This window comes from Tamandua tetradactyla, chromosome 7 (genome assembly GCF_023851605.1).
Source record: "Tamandua tetradactyla isolate mTamTet1 chromosome 7, mTamTet1.pri, whole genome shotgun sequence".
NCBI lineage: Eukaryota > Metazoa > Chordata > Mammalia > Pilosa > Myrmecophagidae > Tamandua > Tamandua tetradactyla.
Window position 1 is genome coordinate 87,622,156 of NC_135333.1, and position 25,959 is coordinate 87,648,114.

A 25,959-nucleotide genomic window follows, 5' to 3' on the forward strand; every position below is an offset into this window, starting at 1 on the left:
CTGTATTAAATATTGCTTTTCCATCTAAAATTAATTCAAGCAGTAGACTATAAATTCCATGTGGATAATGTCTATGTACCATTTAGTTTCTAAAACTAACTTCCTGATCCATATTGCTGGTTGTGCTACATGAACATTTGTGTGTACTTAACCAACTGATAAAATTAACTGATCAAAGCAACTATATATTAATTGACATTGGTCAATTAATAATTTTTATTGAAAAACTGGTACCCTTTGCCTCCCTTTGGGGGAGATATCTGGAAAACAGATAACTGAACAAATTCTATCTTTATAAAAACAGATAGATTTTTATAAAGTGCTCACTAGTCTCAATCAGAATCTAGAATGCAGGTTGCCAGGGGACAGGGTGGGGAATAGGGAATAGGGAATAGGGAGTTAATAAAATGGACAGAGTTTCTATGTGGGACAACAGGAAAGTTTTGGTAATGAATGATGGCAGTGGCACATCATTGTGAATGTGATTGCACTGAATTATATATTTGAAATGTGGTTAAAAGAAGAAAATTTAGGTTGTATATGTTACTAGATTAAAAATTAAAAAAAAAAATCCATGGACTACACAACACAGACAGTGAATCCTAAACTAAATCATGGACTATAGGTAATACTACAATTATGCTTTCATCAACTGTAACAAATGTGACACACCAATCCAAGGTGCAAGTAGGGTGATGTATGGGAATCCTGTCTTTTATGCACAACCCTTTTGTAAGCCCATAGCTTCTCTAATAAAAAATATATATTTTTTTCTAGCATTAGTATTTATAATTTGACTCTTTGCATATCCCCGTAAGAAATCCACGTTGCAAGAGTTCTTTGTACTAAAAGAATTGGGACACAGGATAAGGGGGTCTTAATGTTTCTCTAAGCCTTACCTAAACCCTTTCTTTGCCTTAATGCAGCCAATAAAGATATTATTGCTCTAAACATTTTAGAAAATGCTACTTTCAGTTATTTATTTCACTGAAAGTGAACAAACGTTGCTGTTCCCTATTAAAATATATTTTCCCAATCATAGGGGTAAACTGAACATGTAAGTTTTTAAAAAGGAATATTTTAAGGAAAAAGAATACAGTGATTAAGCACTGAGTGGGGATGGGAAAAATAGACTTTTTGGGCAGCTGATTTCATAGCATAATTCCCTAGAGGAGCTTTGACAAAAGGTTTCTCTAGTACTTCTGGGGAAGACAGACTCATTAATTGCCCACCAAGTGCCCAAGAGTGTCCTGATTTGAGGAAAGCAAGACTGCTTGTTTAGGTACAATTCTATCTAGCAACAAAGCTAATATGGTAAAGTATTGTAAACCTGGGCATATAATGTAGGCTCCCCACGTCTCCGGGATGGCTGCATCGCAGTTGATGTTACACTGTGCTTTTTTGTGGCTGCCTCTGATTTTCTTCCCCTTCAATAGTTATCTTTTGAGAAAAGAACAGAGAATGTTTACCAGGTAGAAGAAAAACATGAATTCCTAACAAGATTTCTCAGTCATTTATTTCTCTTTTCCTGTTACTTTCCTGTGTGCTTTTGAAAGCAAAGGCTAAAGCAGGTATTATTAATTTATTCATTGCTGCCAGCTGCATTGTACCAGAGAGCACAATACACTTCCCTGAAGTTTTCTCTTCTTTTGTGTTTCAGGAGTTGAATCCTTAAACAATGACTGTAAAAAAATGAAATTTCTAACAGCAGATATCTTTATGAAATGCTCAGGTTTTGTCTAAGTCTGAGAACTTCATTATAAAATCTTGATTTCTCTCGATGTGTTTTGGAAAAAACTGATAAAAGTCGATCTGAAATGTAATCACCGAATAAAGTGGAGGAAGAAACATGCAAAATAAGTTAATCATTATCATTTTAAGTGCCACCAGTTCTGTTTATATTCATGTACACGTGAATTGCTGAATCTCATTTGATCAACCCAATTAAACATTAAATAATTGCACCCAATTATGCAAATATCAGCAACAATATTAATTTGTTGAGCTCTTTGAGCAGATTGGACTCACATGTTCCTCAAGCTAGACTATCTTATGCCTTAAACGATCAATTAGTGTTAGATAACTAAGTCCTAAAGAATGGATAATTGCCTAGTTATAATGTGCTACTCTTGCTGTATGAATCCACTGCAATTAAACAAATAGTGCACAAGGAAAAAGATGTGCAGATGTTCCTTTTAAGTCTATTTAACAAATTAGTGTTTAGGTCAATTTCTCCGGTCCTACTACTTAACAAGAATGGTAGAGTGTGTTCTCTGTGTTAGGGGAGCCGCAGTTTTTAAAAAATACATATCCCTAGTTTTCACTAAGGTAAGATGGAGAGCCTAAAATGCTTACCTTAAGGTTTCACGAAATAAAGCACACAAAATAACGACAAATACATATTATTGTTCTCTAACTTTCATAATGCATGTGTCTTGCCACACAAACTCTAGAGATGCAAAGAATAAAATGCATTTATGGTAAGCATATAATTTCCACGTATCATAGGAATCAAGCTCTGGTTATGTGCTACATGACAGGTTAAAAATACCTGGAAGTCCTTTTCTAGACCTCTATATTAAAAAATGAGTTCAAAGCATTTAACTAAAGCAAAAGCATATCTTTAGAATTTGGCCAACACATGCAGAGAGTCAGAAGCACCTAAGGCCTGAAAGGAGCAGATAATTTCAAGATTTCAGATCACCAATTTAAAACCCCCTAAAAGATATTTTTACCATTCCTTTTCATCTTGCACTTCCCTAATTTTCATTTTACCATTCATATCTAAAAAAGACCCTATAGCTAAAAGTCTTGGAAAAGAATCAAAGCCCCATTTGCTAAGTATTGCTAAATACCTTAAGGAAACTTTTCCAATGTATCAAACTTTCAAAGTGTTTTTGTTCTCTCCCTTGCTCTAAAAAGAGAATGTAATATGATCAGCAAGATGAAAGTGATTAGGGCTGAGGAAAACCCAAAAATACGTCTGAGAGTTGACCTTAGAAAGGTAAATGCTTTCTATCAAGACTTGACTTTCCCATAAATAAACCAGGAAGGATACAATTTTAATTCATGGCTCCTAAATGAAGAAAATATCATGCTCTCCCTGTACCCTAACCACAAGCCCATCCAATCCCCATTCAACAGGAAAAAGCACCTATTAACCAGAGTCCAAACCAGAGCACATCTCTTTACTTTCTCTCAGAAACCTAAATATGCTGATTTACTCTTATTTAACATATAATATAAAACTTTTATCATTTACCTTTGGTAGTTATAATAACACGACCTCTCAAAATTCTATGCCTTCAAGTCCAAGAGTCTTCAACTAGGAAACAATTCCTCCAATTAACTATGCCTCTGAGTATCTGTAATGGTTTATTAGTCCATAAAAAGTAAAGACAAAATGAGGTAAATATATTCAACGCCAGAATCACTATCAAATTCTATTTATGAGGTTTCGTAATATAGGAACAACAAAGGTACACTTCTACAGAAGCTAAATGTTCATTCACTCATTACACAAAGCATTTGCTGACTACATGCCAGGCATTAGGGAAACAAGCATCTATAAGGCACAAGACCCTTAGACTTGTAGTGGAACCTGACCAACAGCCAGTTACAATATAATGGAAGGTCAATGGTGGAAACGTGTCTAGGTCTTATTGGCACACAGGATGAGCTGGAATCACATGGAGACACCTTCTGGGGATGAAGATTTATCACAGGAAATGAAACCTATGAAATTTACTCATATCAACTTTTGAACATTAAAAAAAAAGTCTCATTTGGTTGAAGAGCAGAACACACTTAGGCTAAAGAACAAATGAATACACATTTTCATATCTGAGTACAATACTAAGGGAGGCACTATATTATTGAGGAAAATTCTATGGTATATGGCTTACATTATCATCTTTCTAAGAGAAGGTAAAGTGTCTACAACCAAGTTTTTGAGATGCTGTTTTATGATTGCAATTCCTATTCTCTGGCATGAGGAAACAATCAGCCCGGTAGGTAACACATCGATAATACAAAGACTACGTGATGCACAACTACAAACAAGTAATCAAAAAAATCTATCATAATTCAAGTGGAACAGTTTGTCCTAATGACATACAGATGGTATCTTGTGTTTTTCATTCAGGACACTGTGATTGTCCAGTCGCTCTCTTCTCTTCCATACTATAACAAAAGCAAGAAAGCATGTTTCAGTATACGAGCTGGCAGTGCAAGAATAGCTCATAAACCAAACCTAATAATAGAACCAAGGTTGTATAAAAGGTTCACTTCTGTTTTAAACATTAAAAGCATATCCACAGTCAAAATAAACTTAAAGAAGAGGAAGGAAAGAGGAAGGAGGAGGGAGGAATGGAGTAGGGGGGAGAGAAGAAAAGTCATATATAGGGAGATTTTTAAAATACCTGGAAAGAATCACACACTTTATCCTCATTGTTATACTCAAATTCACAGCTGATAGAAGTCCTTTATATATTGAAGTATATATGCCTTTTCATTACTATTTCTGTATTTAGTTTTCTGCACGCCAAAAGAAATAATTCCATTAAACTGCTTAATGTTGTTATCTTTACTCTACAGAATTGATTTTCAAAGTGAAGTCCCCAGAGAAGTAGCCTCAGTGTCACTTGGTAACAAGTTAGAAATGCAAATTTTCGGACTGAACCTGAGACTTACTGAATCAGAAACCCTAAGGCTGAGTGCCAGCAGCCTGTCTTTCAGTAAGCACACTCACGTGATTCGGCTGCCTACTCGAGTCTGAGAATTCCCACTCTAAAATCCCCCTTCTTGAGAGACTTTTATTTTCACAAACAAAAATATTAAATCCTCAAGCCTTCTGATTCTTAAGAATGACTTTATTCTCTAAGTAGCTTGAACCATGCCAATATACCAATTTTTCTTATGCCTTAAAATAATCAGAATCTGACTATTTATATCAACAAAAATAATTTCTTTTAGCAAAGCTGAATTTTAATATTGAAAACTGAATTCAATGGAATGTAAAGCTATTCCAGATGCCAGAAACAGAAAGCTAGTTCTTTATTCATTCATTCACTCATCCACTAAGCAAACCTCTCTGCTCAAATGAGGTCTCACTCCTTGAACTGCTGCTGCATGCCAGCGCTGTCTGCCAAAACCTCATTTTATGGATTACGAAACTGAGCATTAGAGAAATTAAAATCTTGCTCAAAGTTGCAGGTACCGAAAGGTAGAGCCCAGCCTGGAATCAAGGTGGCTCTCGCACCACAGTCCTGGTTTTGAACCACCGTCTACGCAGCCTTCCCTGTGTTCACAGAGCCTGCAACAGAGGACTGGGGGCTGCTCTTCCCGGGGCACGAGGCAGGCGTATGTGTTTGCCTGAAGCTCTAGGACTCTGGCCCCTTTTCATTTGAATTGGCTCTTTAGTCCAAACAGAACATCCTTTTCATTTTAAATTAACCTGACACTTGAGAATTTGGTGGTTGTAAACAATCTTAATCATCAACGACAACAACTATTTCAAAATGTGGGAGATGAGCTAGGAGGGTAGGGCTCTGGCTCTCACGTCTTTACTTTTCAGCCATTTCCACTTTTATCGGTCTTGCTTGTTGGGGTTGCAGGAAAGAAGACTTTTGAAGAAATGTTTGCAGCTTCAAAAGCAAGTCTGAAGAGCAGGGAATTTTAATCCAAACCCACCATATTACATATAAAGAAAATTAGTTGATCATGAGCCAAATTCTCCTCCCTCTAATCAATGCTACTTCTCCTTTATTCCATTGGATCTGGGCTGTGTTCCTCCTCTTAAAGAGCTTTAAAGACCTCGGAGGGCAGAATTACTGACAAAATTACTGGTAGATAAGAATGGGTCAACCTATCACTTTCTGGTTTACATGAAAGAATGTAACGACTATAAGTGATTTCTTAATCCATATTAAAAAGAGTTCTCTAAAGAATGTAGCCTCCCATATGGACTCTGTTGTCTAATGATGAATGCTGGATAAACATTTCCAAATTCTACCAGATTTATACATGATGCCAACATGACTTAAGATCAAAATATGTGTTTTATTTTCCTTATTTGGATTTCCATTACTATAATCAATATTTTTGCCATTAATGAGAGTGTTGGTGTACTGACATTTTTGCAGATCTAGAGAATTGTGATTCATTACCACTATAACTTCATCTTAAATCTCATGGGTTAAAGCAAGTTTACTTTCAATTAGGTATCTTAGTTTTATAAAAGAATGAAAATCAACTTTGGTTACAATGGCAGTCATAGACCGTAACCTTCTATAAGCCTCTATAACATATACTAAGCTTTATTCCTCTTATCCTACAAATCATGTGTATCTGTAAAATCAGAGCATTCTGAAATGTATCCAAGAAATGTGATATCACAGGTCTTCATAATGTCTAGAACTAGGCATTCAGCAATCAAACTTTTCACCTGGCTGATGGATAATCAACTTATCTCCTCAAGGAGGAATAATTCAAAGAAGAGATAACAGATTTTAGAAGAGACAAAAGTTATATTCTTTCCTCAAGAGTAGGTGGCCACAAAGGGGGAAGAGTGAAATGAGACAAAGTGTCAATGGCTGAGAGATTCCAAACAGAGTCGAGAGGTTATCCTGGAGGTTATTCTTATGCATTAAGTAATATCACCTTGTTATCCAAGATGTAATGGAGAGGCTGGAGGGAACTGCCTGAAAATGTAGAGCTGTGCTCCAGTAGCCATGTTTCTTGAGGATGACTGAATAATGATACAGCTTTCGCAATGTGACTGTGATCGTGAAAACCTTGTATCTGATGCTCCTTTTATCTACCATGTCAACAGACTAGTAGAACACATGGAATAAAAATAAGGAATGGGGGAACAAATGTTAAAATAAATTTAGTTTGAAATGCTAGTGATCAATGAAAGGAAGGGGTAAGGAGTATGGTATGTATAATCTTTTTTTTTTCTGTTATCGTTTCATTTCTTTTTCAGTTGTCTTTTTATTTCTTTTTCTGAATTGATGCAAGTGTTCTAAGAAATGATGAATAATGCAACTATGTGATGATATTGAGAATTACTGATTATATATGTAGAATGGAATGATTAAAAAAAAAAAAGTAGGTGGCCACAGATGAAGAGGAAAGAGAAAACATGCCTGCATGGGCCAGGATGTCATTATATTATTGTCAGTGTCATTACAAAACCACAGCAGCAGGTCCACACCTTCCACTTTTGGCAAACCAGCCACAAAGCCGCACTTACTTGGCTCTGCTCCCTGGGATGTAAGATGGGGCCAGAACCATGCGGCAAATCAGGTTGTGCCTGTGGGAGTGTATTCTGAGCCCATGCGGAAGACAATCAGTGTGATGTGCAGAATTTTAATCTTCTTGTGAATTCCAGCTAGAACACTAAACCAAAACCTGAGTAATGAGCAGTTCATTACTTCACATTCAAAGTACATATGGCCAATAATTTTATGTTGTCTTTGCTAAAATGCCTCTTAGATTCAGCACATAATTCCTGGCAATACAAAAGAACAACCTGCATGTTGTACACTCTCTTTCTACAGTGCCAATAAAATATAATCGGTGCTGCCTACCAGGTAACAATTTGCCATTCTTGTTCTAAAGTCTCTTGAATGGCCATGCAAAGCTTTGCAGTCCTGTAACATGTAGAGAAGTATGTATCTGAGAACAAGGAGGGGCCGGGAAGATGGACAAGGGAGCGAATAATCAGGGCAATATGGAACCTGTGAATTAAGTGTGCACACACAGGAACTGACAGCTGGGGATGCTGGCAGAGAAAAAGGACAGAGCCCTTTCACGTCTTATATAACTAAAAGCCATCAAGCTGATTCACCGAAAACAAGAAAAATGCAGTAATTCCTAATGATCATTCATAATAACAAAGCTGTAGCCACAGGTGACAGAATGGATTTTATGTTCCATCTGGTAACCTTCAATCCATACAGATTCTGCTCCTATCCCATTCAGGCTTTTCTTTTCCCAACGAATTACAATGCAATTTAAAGGCCACATTAAATTATAATGCAATTTAAAGGCAATATGGAAGCTGGGAAGAAGAATCATAATTGAAGTGGGTGAATGTGTGTTTGTAATTGGGGAAAGGGATGTTGTATGAGATCTTTGAAAGGTTCCTAAAGGAGATAAATTTTGAAGTGTAACTAAGACCTTATCAGATGGGCAAACTGCAGAAGATGCAGCACTTGGAAAGGCAGAAGACATAAGAAAACAGCTTATCTGGAGAATAGAGAGGACTCAAAATGACAGGAGCAAAGGTGAATATGAAGGCAAATCACAGGAATATCAAAGAGTAATGGCAACCTTTCATTGGGAGAGAAAAGAAACACTGGCAACATAGCTATGATTCTCCAAATGTAAGTTTGGTTAGATATGGACACCAAAAACTCAGAGGCTTAAAACACAAAATACAGGGGACTTAGAGATACATAGAAGCTAGAGATGGGTGAACGGTTAGCTAATGAGGTTGAACTCCAAAGTAAGGGAATAGATAGAAGTAAAGGTAGTTTCCTAGTGGGTCTATAAGTAATATTACCACACTGAAGATGAACAAGATTGAAATGGGTTGTATAGACCCACGTGTCCCACTGATCAACACTAGAAATATAAAGTAGCTCTTGTAAGAACTACTTCAAAGGTATGACTCATATGTAAAGAGTGTTTAAGTCCAGGGTACAGGGAGAAAATTGCTACTGCATGCTATGAGCTATGTTCAAAAGGAAACCATCAGCACTACCACAGCAATAGCAGAGGCAAATAATGGGGGGAGGGACAAGAGTTAAGAGGAGGTTTAGATTTCCTAGTTAGCGAGGGTATTTATTGGTTTTCTTTCTCTTGGGAATAATGAAATTATATAAAATTGAGAATGTTGATGGACTGTGGACATTGGGCCCTCTACACGATGCCCGATGAACGCAGGTGGCTGAAGAATGCACTGACTGAGAAGTAGGTTGGCAAACAATGGTGCATATTTATTAACGAATGTTGTGCTACTACAAAAAGGAACAGAAGTTGTGAGGCATGCAACAATGTGAATGAACGTGTGAAATATTTGGTGAGGCATAATAAGCCAGAAACAAAAGAACAACAATGGTATGGTCTCCTTTAGAAAATGCTTACAAGAAAACAGGGGCCTAGATTGTAAGCTTTTAGAGCAGACACATTTAGTCTGGAGTGGTAATTATTATGTCTGGATTTTGAGAGGCTGTTTTTTATATATATATATTTAAATATATATATATATTAAAATCTGATGAGGGCAGGCCACGGTGGCTCAGCAGGCAGAGTTCTTGCCTGCCATGCTGGAGACCTGGGTTCGATTTCTGGTGCCTGCTCATGCAAAAAAAAAAAATCAAACAAAAAACCTGATATTTAGAGATAAGAACAAAGTCGATGGGGGGGGGGGGGGTTAAACTAATTTAGAACACAGAGGATAAGGAAGACATTATCTATATTTTAAACCCCACACACTGTTTGAGACCAATGGAAGAAAGGTTTATTTTGTCTGGAACAGAAATTTTCTGTAGTACATAATCTAACTCAACCTATCTATATAGCTCATTTGAACAATTGAAACAGAGGGAGCCCAAAATAAGAAAACAAGTCCTTTAATCCTTCATAGCTTAATGTAATACCTGGACACATACAAGAGTACATTAAGCAGATAATCAAAAAGCATTGGCAAAGTCCCCTGAGGGATAGTAGAAAAAATATGGACTATTAAACTTTACCATCAGGGAATCCCCTGATACTGTATCAAACTTTAGGGACACCCAAATCAATAGGCCATGCCCTTAATCTTGCAGCTTACTCTTGTGAAACTTATGTAGGTAGTGGAGAAGCTTAGCCTACCTATAGGTATGCCTAAGAGTTACTTCTGGAGGACCTCTTTTGTTGCTCAGATGTGGCCTCAGCCTCTCTAAGCCCAACTCTGCAAGTGAAATCATTGCCCTCCCCTGCTATGTGGGACATGACGTCCAAGAGGAAAGTCTCCCTGGTGACAAGAGTGATGACTTACAGGGATGAATCCAGCCCTGGCACTGTGGGATCAACAATTCAACCCTGACCAAAAAGGGGAAGAGAAGTGTAACTAATAAAGTATCGGTGGCTGTGAGAGTTCAAATAGAGTCAAGAAGCTACTCTGGAGGTTGCTCTTATGCAAGCTTCAGCTAGACCTTGCTACCTATCATAACCTGCCAAACCCCAACCAGGACCATTCCAGCCAATCCTGAAGAACACCTAGGATGATACATAAGATTCTGCAAGGGTTCCATGCACTAGTGTAATGTTCCAGAACCCACAACATCCAGATGGGCCCCTGGACCAGATAAGTCCTAAAACCTAGAGGGCCCAGCCTCTCCAGAACATCAGATAGTTCCATCCCCCTACCCCTTATTGGTGACAGACCCTTCTAACATGAAAAAATTAGATTGGCCATAGCCCAAATAACCCTAAAGAGAGGGATAGAAAGATCAAAGGTAATGGTGGAGTTATAAAGAGAAGACAGGATTTAACAAATGAATATGATTACTGAAACATTAAGTTGATATCTCTTTTAGTCTCCAGTATCTTAAGAGTAACTAGAAGGAAAAACTAAAATTGTGAAATTGTAACCCATGCCAAACTCTGAGGTCTGCTCCACAACTACTTATGGTGCTATGCTTTGAAAGTTATTGCTTTTTTGCATATGTTATTTTTTGCAAAAAAAATAGATAAAAGGTGATTGTGGTGATAAAGAAATATTTATGCCTTCTAGCCTCCTATATTCAAGATGAGTCAGAAGGAAAAATCTGAAAGGATCGTATGGTAGCCCACTGACAAACTCTAGGATCCGTCCTGTAACTACTTGTAACTACTTGTACAGGAAGAGAACTACTGCTTTTTTTATTTCTTTGCTTTGTATATATATATACATTATACTATACAATAAAAAAGTTAATATATATATATATATAGACTACAAGAAGTGTTTTCCTTTGTTGCAAAAAAAAAGAGAAAGAAAAAAAGAAATTTTTACTTGAAAAGTACCTAGGAGGTACTTGTAGAGCAATCTAAGACCTGGGGAACTCTGTGGATAGTTAGCTAAACGAGAAAAAATATAATCTCAGGGATTCTTACTCATTTGCAAAAGTATAGGAGTTACAATGAAAGCCAAATCTGTGGTTAAGAAGGAATTTTCCTCCTGGGTCAGTCACACTGCCAAAAATGTTAAGGGAGTTTTGGTTGTTGTTTCTCTTCTCTTCAATTTACCAGAGTACTACATAGGAAACATCCATGTTTCCATGTAATATTGAAGAGATCAAATGTAAAATATGATGCAATTCTATGCCTTTTCCTAAATAATTACTTAATTATTCTTGGATAGAAACCGACAACCTAGTAGCTTGGCTGACAGCACTAATTTGCCATCTTGTAAGAGAATAATTCTAAGACTTCTTTAGTTTCCATGCCCACAGGCATAAAATAACTGAAGAAGAAAGATATGGTCTTAGATTCTGAGTGGATGGTCCTTTGTTACTTAAGAATTTGGAGCAGATTTGGTACTACAGATCTATGGTTTAATAAAAAATCTATATTAGCTCATTTGTCCCATGATTGTGTCCCAGTGTTTCCTTGTTCAATGTGGAGCTCTAAATATATCATTAGCTTTTAGTGTTACTGTCATTATACTTGAGTACCTAGGACAGAGAGAGTTTCTGTGGTTCTCAGACAAGAAACTAAGTTATATAAAGAATATATAAAGGTAAGAGGAAAATAAGTATGTTTTCTTCCTCTCTTCATATATCTTTTATTTTGAGACTTTTACATAGTCTCTCGTCTAGGTTGATTGTTTCTTTTGCCCTTCTTTTATATTCTGCCCTATCTTTTTCTTTACATATCGGTGTGCTTTGGCTTCTTTAATTTGTTGTCCCTTTTGTCACTATGATATCACCAGTACCTGAAGCAGTTCTGGGGCACATATGCTTGTTGAATGAATGAATCAAAAACACTCACTTGGGCCAGACTTAGAAACAGAAACAATAAAAACAACAGCTACAACTGAGTTTAGACTTTATACCAATACAGCTCTCGATTCCCATCTCACAACCTGATGAAGGCCAAATCCTTACTAGGAGAGACATGCCTGACAAAGTTCACACAAGCTCTAGATAAGAATTTTACTGCTAAGCTATGGCATCTACAGGGGTTTTCTATCTTAGGGAAAGTATGGCCGTTTCTAATTTAACAGATGACAAACTGGCACTTGAAGACCTTTCATTTTTGGTTTCCATAAACTTGCAAATACATCCTTTCTAAGAACTTCGTAATGGTTTCCCATTTTGTTCCCAAATTATGTGTTTGGATTCTCTTTTATTCAAGGCTTAGGGTTCTGGTGCTTATATTTTGTTATCATTTCAATGCTGATGACTCCCAATAATGCTTTTGTCTCCTAATGTTTCCTTCCTTAACCAAACCTTCATGATTATCTGCCTGTTCCAAAACTCGACTTATATCTTTCTTCTAATTTATATTTAATACAGTTCCTTTTTCTCTTAACTCCAGTGACTTTAGTTTGCCTTTTCTTTGTAATGCTTTATAACTAAATTGGTTGATATTTTCTAATTGCAAGTAATAACCAAGACAAATGCTGGAATCTCTGGCTTTGTGTAGTAACTGTTACAGAATGAAACATCGTTCTCTTCTGTCCAATTTGTTTTGAAAATTTTTCCAAAGTGATTTTCCTTTCTTATCACTATTAACTATGCTTCCTCCCTTCTTAAAAATTTCTCGACCCCGATTTTGGATAGTCTGGCCTATATATCTATACTATATCTATATCTATCTATCTGTCTACTATATATAACCCTATTTATGTTCTTTATTTGAGTAAAAGACTATTAACTTATTATCTTCATCAGATTTACACAGACAGCTATATAAAAAAAACAAACCTGAACTATCCTATGCAGAAATTTTTATTAGCTATCCCTTGGATTACCTTTAATTGCTTCTATGTAGAAAACAACTCTGAGTAAATTTTATTTTTTCTGATGAAGTGTTATTCCTCTACTTAGCTTACCAAAAATTCCTACTGAGAACTTCTATTGAGTGTGGAAGGCAGCATACTGATTAAAAATCCACAATCATCATTCATTCCTTTTAATATTGCAAATTTCGCATAAAAGTTGTTAATACTGTCTTTAAAAAATACCTGCTGCTTTCCCAACCCTTTTTCAAGACCCAACCCTTTCAAAATGAATCCTGGCTCCCCCTGGGAGTTTTCACTGACTAGCAACGATGGTATCTGGGCTTAATCCAAATCCTCCAACAACCTGTGAGCTGTTCAAAATTATAGAACTTTTTTTTAATAGGCAGCCGCAGAGTTGCCTGATAATTGCTACGCCAGTAGCCTGCCTGGAAGATGCTTACCTGCCTGCTTAGATATTACTATAAGCTGATGCTCAGTAAGAAAAGGCAAAACAAAGTTAGTAGTATGAAAAAGATAAGTGTGCATACCCACTGATTCAGCAATTACAATTCTAATTTATCATAAGAAAATAAACAAGGATTTAGTATTCACATTAGTGTACAAATTGGCAATAAACAAAATATTTAATAATAGAATTTCTTAAAAAAATTGTTTCAATATATCGGATTTCTATACTTGCTTTATACAAGGTGTTGAGAAAATTGTTTATTGGCATGAAAAAACAAATGGTTTAAGCAAAAAAGGCAGATAGCATAATTAATATGACACTGTTTTGTTAGAAACATATGTATATAAAAGTACATAAATGCCTATAAAATACTGAAAACTCAGGCATCAAAAAATTCCTTGGCATTGGAATTACACATGATGCAGTTTTTTTTCTTTGTGCTGTCTTTACTTTCACCTTTTTTAAAAATAAAAGTACATTATACTTTTTAAATAAGATTTTTTTAAATGTTATCAAATATATTTTTAAACATTTTTTTAAAAATTTAGAATCTTTGACAGTATTTCCGTTCTTTTCTTTTTGCTGAACATGTACCTCCTTTCCTATTTCTGCTTTGCTGCTATCAACACATACTATCAGAAAAATCATTCTTAAATTTAACTTACTGATTCCAAATTACAAAATCTACTCTCTTCTTGCCACAGAAATATGATTTGGTTTTAAGTTCAGAATGACATTAAGGGACATTTTATAATAAAGAAGCCCTTACTTGGATGTCAGTCAACTTATTCAAGATTCGGCTTGCAAGCTTAGGGCCGTTCTCCATAGTTGGAATGTGTATAGTCTATCGAAGAAAAAGAGACATGACATAATTGGAGGGTATTTGTGTAAACAATGAGTATAACAAGTAAGGCATTTGGCAAGTTTACTGCTTGAAGACAAATATGCTCAAACAAGGAACAGCACTTGATGTAACCTACTGATTATGCATGGAATAGCCCCTTATATCAAAGACTTCTATTTTTAATTTGAATAAAAACTAACTAGCCAATGATAGGTTGTCCAACAGCTGATTTTAGGATACAAGAGGTTTATACTGTAGTCTTCAGGTTGATTTGAAGAATCAATGAGAAGCAAGGGATAACCTAAAATAGTGGTTAAACTTTAAGAATCTTACCTTTTCCAGGATTCTGAGAATTTACCTTCACATCCAATCTTCTTGACAGGGAATGAGAACTCAAAGACATTTTGGCATAAGTGAAAGTAAGTCATTTTTAGACATAAATTAAAGCAAATCTATACCTTGAAAGAAGGGGCTTCTAACCCTGTATCTGTTTCAAGCCAAACCTTCAGGGACCACAATCTCCACAATATTGGATATGTGGTTAAATTCGTGTCTGATGTGGCCTCTCTCTCCAGCCAACACAACAAGCAAACTCACTGCCCTCCCCTTGTCTACATGGGATATGTGACTCCCAGGGGTGTGGACCTTCCTGGCAACGTGGGACAGAAATCCTAGAATGAGCTGAGACTCAGCATCAAGGGATTGAGAAAACCTTCTCAACCAAAAGGGGGAAGAATGAAATGAGACAAAATAAAGTGTCAATGACTGAGAGATTCCAAACAGTTGAGAGCTTTTCCTGGAAGTTATTCTTATGCATTAAATAGATATCACTGGGGCGGGCCGCGGTGGCTCAGCGGGCAAAGTGCTTGCCTGCTATGCCGGAGGACCTCGGTTCGATTCCCGGCCCCAGCCCATGTAACAAAAATGGAAAAACAAAATACAATAAAGCAAGAAAATGTTTGGAGATGTTTCCCTTTCTTCCTTCCTTCCTTCCTTCTATCCTTCCTTCCTTCTCTCTGTCTTTCCTTTAAAAAAAAAAAAAAAAAAAAATAGATATCACCTTTTTAGTTAAGGTGTAAGAGAGAGGCTGGAGGGAACTGCCTGAAAATGTAGAGCTGTGTTCCAGTAGCCATGTTTCTTGAAGATGATTGTATAATGACACAGCTTTCACAATGTGACTGTGTGATTGTGAAAACCTTGTGTCTGATGCTCCTTTTATCTACCTTGTCAACAGACGAGTGAAACATATGAAATAAAAATAAGAGGGGGAACAAATGTTAAAATAAATTTAGATTGAAATGCTAATGATTAATGAAAGGGAGGGGTAAGGGGTATGTTATGTATGAATTTTTTTCTGTTGTCTTTTTCTTTTTCTGAATTAATGCAAATGTTCTAAGAAATGATCATGATGATGAATATGCAACTATGTGATCAGATTATGAATTACTGATTATATATGTAGAACGGAATGATCATAAGTTAAGAATGTTTGTGTTTGTTATGTTCTTTAAAAAAAATTTTAAATTAATAAAAAAAGAAAAAAAAATGTGTCCGCAAGAGATTTCATATCCCTAATTTATATCTGAGTCATGCTCATTCATGCCTCACTAGTTTGCAAGGCTTTGGATAGTCTGACTTTAGTAGATAGTCTGTGCTCTCACTTTTATTACATCCCATAGGATAATAATAATTAGGTATACCTTTTGCTCAGAATGTCTCCTGAAGCAAGACCATTAATAATGTTAAATTTTATAAATTTCTTATTTCTAGATGGAAAATAATAATTGGACTTCAACCTAACCTGACCTAATAAAGACTTTATTTCATTAAAAAGTGGACCAAGTGAACTTACTGCCCTCCCCCTTACTTGGGACATGACTCCCAGGGGTATAAATCTCCCTGGCAATGTGGGACAGAATTCCCAGGATGAGCGGGGACCCGGCATCAAGAGATTAAGAAAGCCTTCTGGACCAAAAGGGGGAAAAGAGAAATGAGACAAAATAAAAAGTTTCAGTGGCTGAGAGATTTCAGAGCTGAGAGGTTCTCCTGGAGGTTATTCTTATGCATTAAAGATAAATCCCTTTTTAGTTTATGGTGTATTGGAGTGGGTGGAGGGAAGCACCCAAAACTATTGAGTTGGGTTCCAGTACCTAGAATCTTGAAGACAACTGTATAAAAATATAAGGCTTACAATGTAACTGTGATTGTGAAAACCTTGTGTCTGATGCTCCTTTTATCCAGGGTATGGGCAGATGAATTTAAAAATCTGGATAAAAAAATAAATAATAGGGGGGACAAAGGGTAAAATAAATTGGGTAGATGGAAATACTGGTGGTCAATGAGAGGGAGGGATAAGGTGTATGCCATGTATAAGTTTTTTTCTTTTTATTCCATTTGTGGAGTGATACAAATGTTCTAAAAAATGATCATGGTGATGAATACACAACTATGTGATGATACTGTGAGCACTGATTGCACACTATGTATGGAATGTATGTGTGTGAAGATTTTTCAATAAAAATATATATAAACAAAGTGGAACAGTAATGCTACTGGACACTACTATGATAAAATACCCAAAAGTAGTTTTATAATTAGTATCAGTACTAACATAAAATAGAAGAATTCCTCCCCTCTGAAACAATAACTATATAGATCGAATTATGTCAGGGGACATTTCTAAAAAGCAAATTTTATCAGCAGGCAGACTTCTTGCCTGCCATACCAGAGACTTGGGTTCAATTCCCGGTGCCTGCCTATGTGAAAAAAAAAAGCAAATTTTAAAACCTCAAGCTATAGGGGTTTGTTCATATGAAACTTACCCCTGCAAAGGATAGGCTAAGCCTACTCAAAATTAGGCCTAAGAGTCACCCCCAGAGAACCTCTTTTGTTGCTCAGATGTGGCCTATCTCTCAGCCAACACGGCAAGCAAACTCACTGCCCTCCCCCTCTCTACATAGGACATGACTCCCAGGGTATAAATCTGGCAATGTGGGACAGAAATCCTAGAATGAGCTGAGACTCAGCATGAAGGGATTGAGAAAACCTTCTCAACTGAAAGGGGAAAGAGAGAAGCGAGACAAAATAAAGTGTCAGTGGCTGAGATTTCAAATAGAGTCAAGAGGTTATTCTGGAGGTTACTATGATACATTATGTAGATAACCCCTCTTAGTTTAAGGTTTATTAGAGAGGCTAGAGGGAAGTGCCTGAAACTGTAGAGCTGTGTTCCTGTACCCACATTTCTTTAAGATGATTTTATAATGACATAGCTTTTGCAAAGTGACTGTATGATTGTGAAAACCTTGTTCTGATGCTCCTTTTATCTATTATATGGACAGATGAGTAAAATTATGGATTATAAATAAATAAATAATAGGGGCAACAAATGTTAAAATAAATTGAGTAGAGGGAAATACTAGTGGTCAATGAGAGGGAGGGGAAAGAGGTATGGTATATATGAGTTTTCTCTTTTTATTTCTTTTTCTGGAGTGATATAAATGTTCTGAGAAATGATCATGATAATAAATATACAACCATGTGATGACACTGTGAGTCACTGATTGCACACCAAGCATGGAATGCTCATATGTTAAGAATGTTCGCGTTGCGTGGTGATCGATTTTATAATAAAAATTAGAAACAAAACAAAAAAAAAACCTCAAGCTATGAAACAGCCATTGTTAAATTCAGCAGAGAAATCAATCCTGCCAGCTGAGGAAAAGTTATAATGTAATATTCAAAAGCCAATTGAATTTGTATTCAATGAATAATTTAAGCCAATTCATATTATAAAAACAATGCCCACATGCCTTTAAGTTATAAAGTTAGATGCCGTCATTAATCATAAGTCTTGGAGGTTTGTTATACACGGTAAATCAGAAAAACTGATGGGATAATGGAAGTATGGAATACACATAATCAGACTAATTGACGACGTGGAGAAAATTTCTTCCAACCTAACTCTTGAATTCATTCTGGAAGATTTTAGTAAATGTACCAGGTTTATCAAATGAAGCCTTTATTTTTTTTTTGTAAAACAACCTACTTATTATTAAAAATGGTAATAATAAATTGAGGAGTTGTTCATTCAAATGCATTTTCTATAACTGCCATTCTTACTTCTACCTGTACAACTTTCCTTAGTGAACTGATGGGAATGGATGACAGTGGAAGTCTACTGACATACAGACAATCCCTAACTTGACATAAGGCAAATCTGATACTTGTCCAAAGACAAAACTGACTTCCCATTATGTTTGAGTTTGCATGAAATCACAGGAAAGATGGTAGTGAGTAATCTGCTCATATAGATTCATCTGGACAAGTTGTACCAGTTCATGGAAAACCAAGCTATAACAAACCCTTATTAGTTCACACATTTCAAAAATTAATAAAATTACAGGCAAGTCTTTAGAAATGGCAAGGAGTGAAGAAACACTTATCTTACCTCACCCTCGTACAGGACTTTAGAAACTGGACAAACAACGCAAGCTGTGCCCGAGCCAAACATCTCCCTCACTCGGTTCCCCTCTAGGGCAGCTGTCAAGTCATCCATAGTGAGGTACCTTTCAGACACTTTAAATTCACCCTGTTTGGAACATAAAAAATAAGAACAGATATATTCAAAGGTAAAGACATGCACAAAAAGTACAATACTTCCTTGCTACTTTATATTCGTTCTGACTGAACTCAATGTCAGAATCATCTTTAGAGGTAAAGCTGGAAAAGGCAGCACCATATAATTAGAGAACACACTGAGGTGGTTAAGCAACCTATTCTGTGGTTCCCTCATTTCTAAGTGAGATTATCGGAATATAAAATATTTATGATTGTCACTAGAAGATACACGGTATATTCTCATATATAGTACTTGGTTTTTTGTCTTTTGTTATCGACAAAATCTTTCAAGCAGATAGGCCGTGAGTGCTACTTAATGCACGCTCCATGGTAATTATGTTTTAAACCCTATTTTATCATATAGGCGAACAATATATTATGCATTATGCTGTAATAATTATAGCTATGATTTATCAAGCATCCACAATAAAACCTCGAATTCTTTAAGGTAGCTACTCTAATCCCATTTTGCAGACAAGGAAACTAAGGTTCAGGGATGTTGAGTGACATTCCAAAGGTCACACAGCTAAATAGCAGAGACTGGATCTGAACTCAGCTCTGATCTGACTGGCTCCAAATTTGGTCCTCTTTCTACTCAACTCAAAACCTAGACTTGAGTTCAACTATCTGAAATATTTTACTATTTTTTAAAACTTAAATGTATATTCTGACTTTGAGAAACGGCATCGTATATATGTTTTTCCTCCCAGGTTCACTGACGCAGCGGACTTTACAATAGTAATCCTCTTCCTTCTTTTAACATCCTATCAGGTTTAGTTTCATCTTGAAATTATTGGCATGCTGTCACTGACTTCTGCTGAACTACTTAAATATCTTATTACAGAAGGATTAAAAAAATGGGGGAAAAACTGATGCTTCAAACTATTTGTTTAAACTATCTAAATTAAGTCCATTTTTTAGCCTGTTTAATTCTCATTCTTTTACTTTGGTGGTTAAAATTCAATTTTTTGAATTAAGGGCAACAAACAGTGGACAATTTTGCTTGTTTTTTAGGAAGATGAGAGTACTTTTTAAAACCTACAATAGATAAAATGGAAATCATAGCCCTTGGCAAGGTTCAAAACATTAGAAGAGGAATGCTGCATGGTGACAGGAGATTTAGAAGAGTAGGAAAATATGCCTGCCATAGAAATATGGTGTTTTACAAGTTTCAATTTATTTCATTCTACAATTGCAATTGTGTTGTTTGAAAGTCTAAAAAGTAAAGTAAGTCTAGAAAATCAGTCAAGTTTAATTGAAAACAAGCCGAGTTCTATGTCTTGAAAAAAAAAAATCCTGCAAATAAACAGAATTGTTTTTATTCTGCTCCTCCTTACTTACCTTTGGACAATATACACTGTCCCGAAAGGGGTGTTACCTACCCCACCACCTCCCCCCTGCCTCCAGGCCTCTTGACATTTTATGTCTCACTGTTTTTAAATAGCTTTTTAAATAAACTACAGAGGAGTCAAGGAAACACTGCCTCCATAATAACCTTTTATCATCCTAGCAAATCATTAGCGTGGTAAAGAATTTCCACTTGCACCTTGTCATTAAACTTTCTGGACTTGGCTGATTTTTTTTTTTTCTTTAATAAAACAAAAATTACCGAGCTTCAAAAAAAAAGAGAAAAATCTTCCCCAATGCAAACATATTTAGGACAGAGCATGCTGTTTGAAATTAAACCAACACTTTGTACATGTCATGTCCAATGTCCTAGCCAGCATATGGCAATTGGGGCTTGTCTTCTATAGAGTTTTGTAGGATTATTTACAGCACATTTTCTCTATTTTCAAAGCCTTTGCCAGAGAAACTGCCAGTACTCTTCCAGATAATATGTGTGTTTCTAAATTAGTTCTGTTTGACCACAGTACGCTCAAAACCTTTTCATGTTCCTTGGAGGCCATTTTCACACATGGGTCAAAAGTCCTATCCAAAAATCTATGCCAGACAACCAACTCATCAACATTCACGTTGAGAATATTATAATGTCATTTCCAATACCAAGTGGTTGAATAGGCTTGTCTATGTCACATGAATTAGAAAGCCTATTGAAAACAACTTCAAATTTGCTTGAGCGTTTTGATTTTAAGTTAAGCGTGAATGTGAATTTGGGAGAAAAAGGGCAAGAAGAGGGGAGAAAGAGAGCAGGCAAACTCATAATGTAATGTTAGTAAACATCTATACGTCAGTAAAATTCTTTATTTCCATTCACGGCATGGTTCCAATATAATAAATAGAACAATGTATCATTGTCATTTAGAAATAATATACTAAGACTTGAAAAAGGAGACTGGCTGGAGGAAAGAGTACAAAGTCTAAATCAGGAGTGTACGTAGGAGACATTTGTTATAAAGATTGAGACTACTGTACAATGGAAGAAAATATTTAGAAACCACATATCTGGTAAGTGCTTAATATCCAAAATATGTAAAGAAATCCTTCAACTTAACAACAAAAAAAACCCAAATCCAATTAAAAAATGGGCAAAAGGCTTGAACAGATATCTCTTCAGAGATTTACAAACGGCCAGAAAGCAAATGAAAAGATACTCAACATCCTTAGCCATGAGGGAAATGCAAATCAAAACACCATTTCATGGCCATTAGAATGGCTGGTATTAAAACAAAAAATGTAAGTGTTGGAGAGGATGCAAAGAGACAGGAATACTCATTCATTCAATGGTGGTGACAATGGAAAATAATACAGCTACTGTGGAAGACAGCTTGGCAATTCCTCAGAAAGCTAAGTATATGACCTGGCAATCCTACCTCTAGGTATATACCCCCAAAGAATTGAAAGCAGGGACTTGAACAGATATTTACACACTGATGTTCACAGTGGCATTATTCACAATGGACAAAAGATGGAAGCAACCCAAGTATCCCTCACCAATGAATGGATAAATAAAATATGGTACACACAGACAATGGAATATTATTCAGCCATAAAGAGGAATGGAGTCCTGATATATTAAACAATATGGATGAACCTTGAAGTCCTATGTTGAGGGAAATAAGCCAGACATAAAAGGATAAATGTTGTTTAATGATCTCACTGATTGGAAATAATTAGAATAAGTAAACTCACAGAGGCAGAATCTAGAATAAAGGTTACCAAGGGACAGGGCGGGGAAAGGGAAGGTTAAGTTGGGGCTTGAAATGTACAGAGTTCTATCTGGAATGACGGAACTGTCTTAGTGATGCCTGGTGGTATGGTCACTGCACACCACTGTGAATGTGGTTACAGCACTGAGATATATGTCTGAATGTGATTAGAGGGGGCAGTGTTAAGAGTGTATAACAGAATATAACTAAAAATAAGTCCATGAAAGTCTGCTACATAGCCTGCCATGCTGGAGACCTGGGTTTGATTCTGGCCCAGGCACCACCACCCGCCTACCCACCCACCCCCCAAAAAGAGGAAAGTATACTACACCAACAGCGAACCCTAAATTAAACCATGGACTATGGTTAATAGTACAATTATAAAAATGTATCATCAGTTGTAACAAATGTTCCACACAGATGCAGGGTGTTAACAATAGGGTGGCATATGGGAATCCTGCACTTTGTGCATGGTTGTTTCGTAAACTCACCGCTTATCTAATAAAGGGGGAAAAAAAAAAGATGAAGTCCTAGAATACTTCTTCACTGCGACATCCTGCCAAACTGGTTTCTCTCTGCCCTTCAGAATAAACAATACCCATTTGATAGTCTTGCCAAAGCAATTCCTCTAGAAGAGCTCTTTTCATGCCTTAGGATTTAAAGATAAGATAACACTGGTCAGAGCTAAAGGGGACTATCTCAGCATTAGGCTGAACTTATTTTGATGACTTTCTGTTTCCTGATTATAAAAGTCTCCCCGGCAAAGGCACCCACCCACGTGCGGACCAGGTCCAGGATGCTCTGCCGTGTCACTCCCGGAAGGATGATGCCATCTAGCGGAGGAGTCGCCAGCTCTTCCTCTGCCAAGTAGAAATGGGAACATCTTCAAACTTTCATCCTATTATCAATGCCCTCTATCAGTAGCCACTTTTTAATCCATTTCTAGCAACTCTGCTATTAATAAGCACAAAGATCATGTTGCGAATCATTAAATTTCCCAAGTCGATTTGTTCAGGTAGACCATTATTTAAGAAAAAGAAAAGGAAAAAAAAAAAGCCATTCATTTCATCATCATCTTTAATTTTGCTATATGCCCTTTTCACTTAGAAGATCATTTGGTTAGAATGTCCACCTTTCATGCAGGAGACCTGGGTTCGAGCAAAACACACACAAAAAAACCATTCGGTTTTTCAGCTTATCCTTAACAGATTAAGACATGAGTTTTCATTAACAAACAGTAGGAGCTATATAATAGTCTAAAGAGGCACACTCTTAGTCAAAATTTACCTTATTGGATAAAAGCCAATTAGTAATTAGAATAATGTAGATTCGATTTTACTTAGAAACTCTGGTGATGACCAAACCATCTAAGAATATTGCAGAGGAGCCTACCCATTTGAGCCCCCAGAAGTGTCCATGCCCACAAAGGCTGGTCACCACCTCCACACTGCTCCTTGGTAAATCTCACTTCAGTGGCTTTCAAACCTGGTTGGGCAACAGCAATGCAGAGATGCTGACTTCACCCTGAGATTCTAATTCAATGGACTCAGAGTGGGCTCAAGCATGTATATGGCTTTCAAAAACAAAAAGAAAATCCTACAGCAGTAACTTTGATAGAGAGCCAAGGTTGAGACATTGGTCTAGGGTGGGTCTACTGTAGCCGCTCCTAACCACCCCCATAGCTAGCTTGATGATGTGTCAATTGCACAACCTCTCCTTTCAAAATGATGTCTCTGGGCCTCAACATCCTCCCTTTCTCTCCAACTCCAGTACCCAGGAATCTGAAAAGTCATTAATTCAAACCTTAGGCCAAGACTTTATAAGGACCTTACAAGAAACTATGTGTTACCATCATGTGTTTGCAGAGGAATTCACAACACGTGCTTGAAATGATCACCAAGTAGCAAAAACAGTGAAATAATCACACTGCTGTCTTAGGGCTCCCCCAGCCCATTTTATGCAACTAAGAGGGACTTTAGAAATCATCTAGTACAACCATCGCATTCCAAGAAACTGAGGCCCTATAAACACAAGTGCTTTGCCAAGGTTGCTGACACAAGAGAAAACCCAAGACAGATCAGAGCTCAAGCTCCTGACAAGAGACCACTGCCCTGCCCCTGGCTCACTTTCTCCACTGTGGCCACATGAGCAGCCCCAACAACCAAGCTCTGTCTAGAAGACCAAGACTGAGCTCTATTCATCCTTGTATCCCCAAAACTAGGCACAATGCCTAGCCCAGCGTGGGATGTAATAAATATTTTTAGATAGAAAATGAATGAATAATCCTCTTTGCTGGGATACAGCAGAATGAGTTTTTAATTTTAATTTGTTTTAGAAAATCATCTGCTGAAAACTGCTTTCTGGAAAGAAGAAAATTTGTTCTTGGCAATGTTCTTAGGGCTACTTTTTGTCATGTTTGGAAGTGTTGATGATCTCAAAATAAATGTTTTGCAATAGCAAGCTAGTTCGCCAGATACATAAATGTATGTATCTGTATGTGTGTGAATATGTGCATATACACACAAATATAGACATACGTACTTCCCGACCCTCAGACTGGACCTTTCCTAAAGTTTATTTAGCTCTGAGACTACATAAAGTTAAATGTAAACAGTGGTCCCACATATGCAAACGCTGTTTTGTGAAATATATTTAACACCCAGAACTGTAACCACTAGCCTGAGGTCAAGGAACAGAACATCTGCTTCTCTGGTTGTCAGACAGGGATGATGACATGACAACATTTGGGTGAGAAATACTCATTTTCCTCTGCAACCACAAATATGCTTACAAGGGCCAGAACTGGCTCCAGATTGCCCAATTCAAGGAAAACAGAACCTACAAATGCAGCTTGTTTTTGACAGAGAAATCAACTTTAGGAGATCAAGACTTTAGAAGCAGTAATAGCAGGATTCATCTGAGACTTCCCGAAGTCAAGCTGGATAAGGAAATCAGTGGTGGTTCTCATAATTGCCCTAAATATTAGCAACAGCAGAATTGTTTGTTCATTTATTCAACAAATATATATTGATTGTCTACCATGTGTTGTTTGCTGCGCTAAGTGCTATGGATGCAAACCGTCAGTGAAACTGATTTCCATGCTAACTGTGGTAGGTGGAGGCAAGCAATTACTGTATTAAATTGTATGTTAGATTAGGGAAGGCAGTGGGCAGTACTATTGGGTATTGGGGCGAGTTTGCGGTTTTTAACAGGGCACTCAAGGAAGGCCTTACTGACAATGGGATATGTGAGCAAAGACTTGAAGGAGGTGAGAGACCAAGCCAGGCAGATACGAGGGAAGAGAATGCCGAGCAGAGCCAAGATACATGCCTGAAGTGTCTGCGTAGGCTCGTGGGGCCTGAGTGGACTGAGTACCATCAACACTCATTTTAAACGTTCTTCCAAACTAACTGTGAACTCGACCACCACAAGGACCGAGTCTTATTCTTCAGGATGCCTCCAGTGTCCAGAAAGCCATAAAATTTTTGGCTCCAAAAGTGAATACCAAGTATATGTATTAAACTATTCAGCAGCAGAGTAAAAGAGAGAATCGGGGCTGTGTGATCTTACCACCACAGCTGCTCTTACTGGAATCAAAACCCAACAAGCTGTGGCCCAAGAGTCACAAGGAGCTGTATGTGGCACGGTGCTTTGCACAGATTATCTACTTCACAGATAGTTCTGAGTCAGCCATCTTGTCCAGGAGCAGCAGTCAGTATGGACACACCTGGAATGATGGCCATTGATTCTGCAAAGAACTCTGTCTATACCTCCCATTAGTGAAGTCTGTAAAAATCAATCAATACTCTGCTGATAGACAATTCATTTATTATTCTTCATATTTTCCCAGTGGTGAGTGGCATAAATCCAACTTACTTCAGAGTTGTTTGAATCTTTTTCTTTATTTAGCCCAAAGGTTACTTCTAACAATCTATTCATT

At 36.9% G+C, this 25,959-nt stretch overlaps 1 protein-coding gene across 1 annotated transcript in view; it reads right to left on the bottom strand.

Moving 5' to 3' along the window:
* Positions 1-25,959, bottom strand: part of BCAT1 (branched chain amino acid transaminase 1) — a 168,394-nt gene that overhangs the window by 92,974 nt on the left and 49,461 nt on the right. Inside the window, exons 8-11 of the mRNA XM_077168221.1 lie at positions 22,794-22,879; positions 18,743-18,883; positions 14,221-14,295; positions 9,302-9,335 (exon numbers count right to left, since the gene is read on the bottom strand). Of these exons, the coding sequence (XP_077024336.1) occupies positions 9,302-9,335; positions 14,221-14,295; positions 18,743-18,883; positions 22,794-22,879 (336 nt within the window). The remainder of the gene's footprint in view (positions 1-9,301; positions 9,336-14,220; positions 14,296-18,742; positions 18,884-22,793; positions 22,880-25,959) is intronic.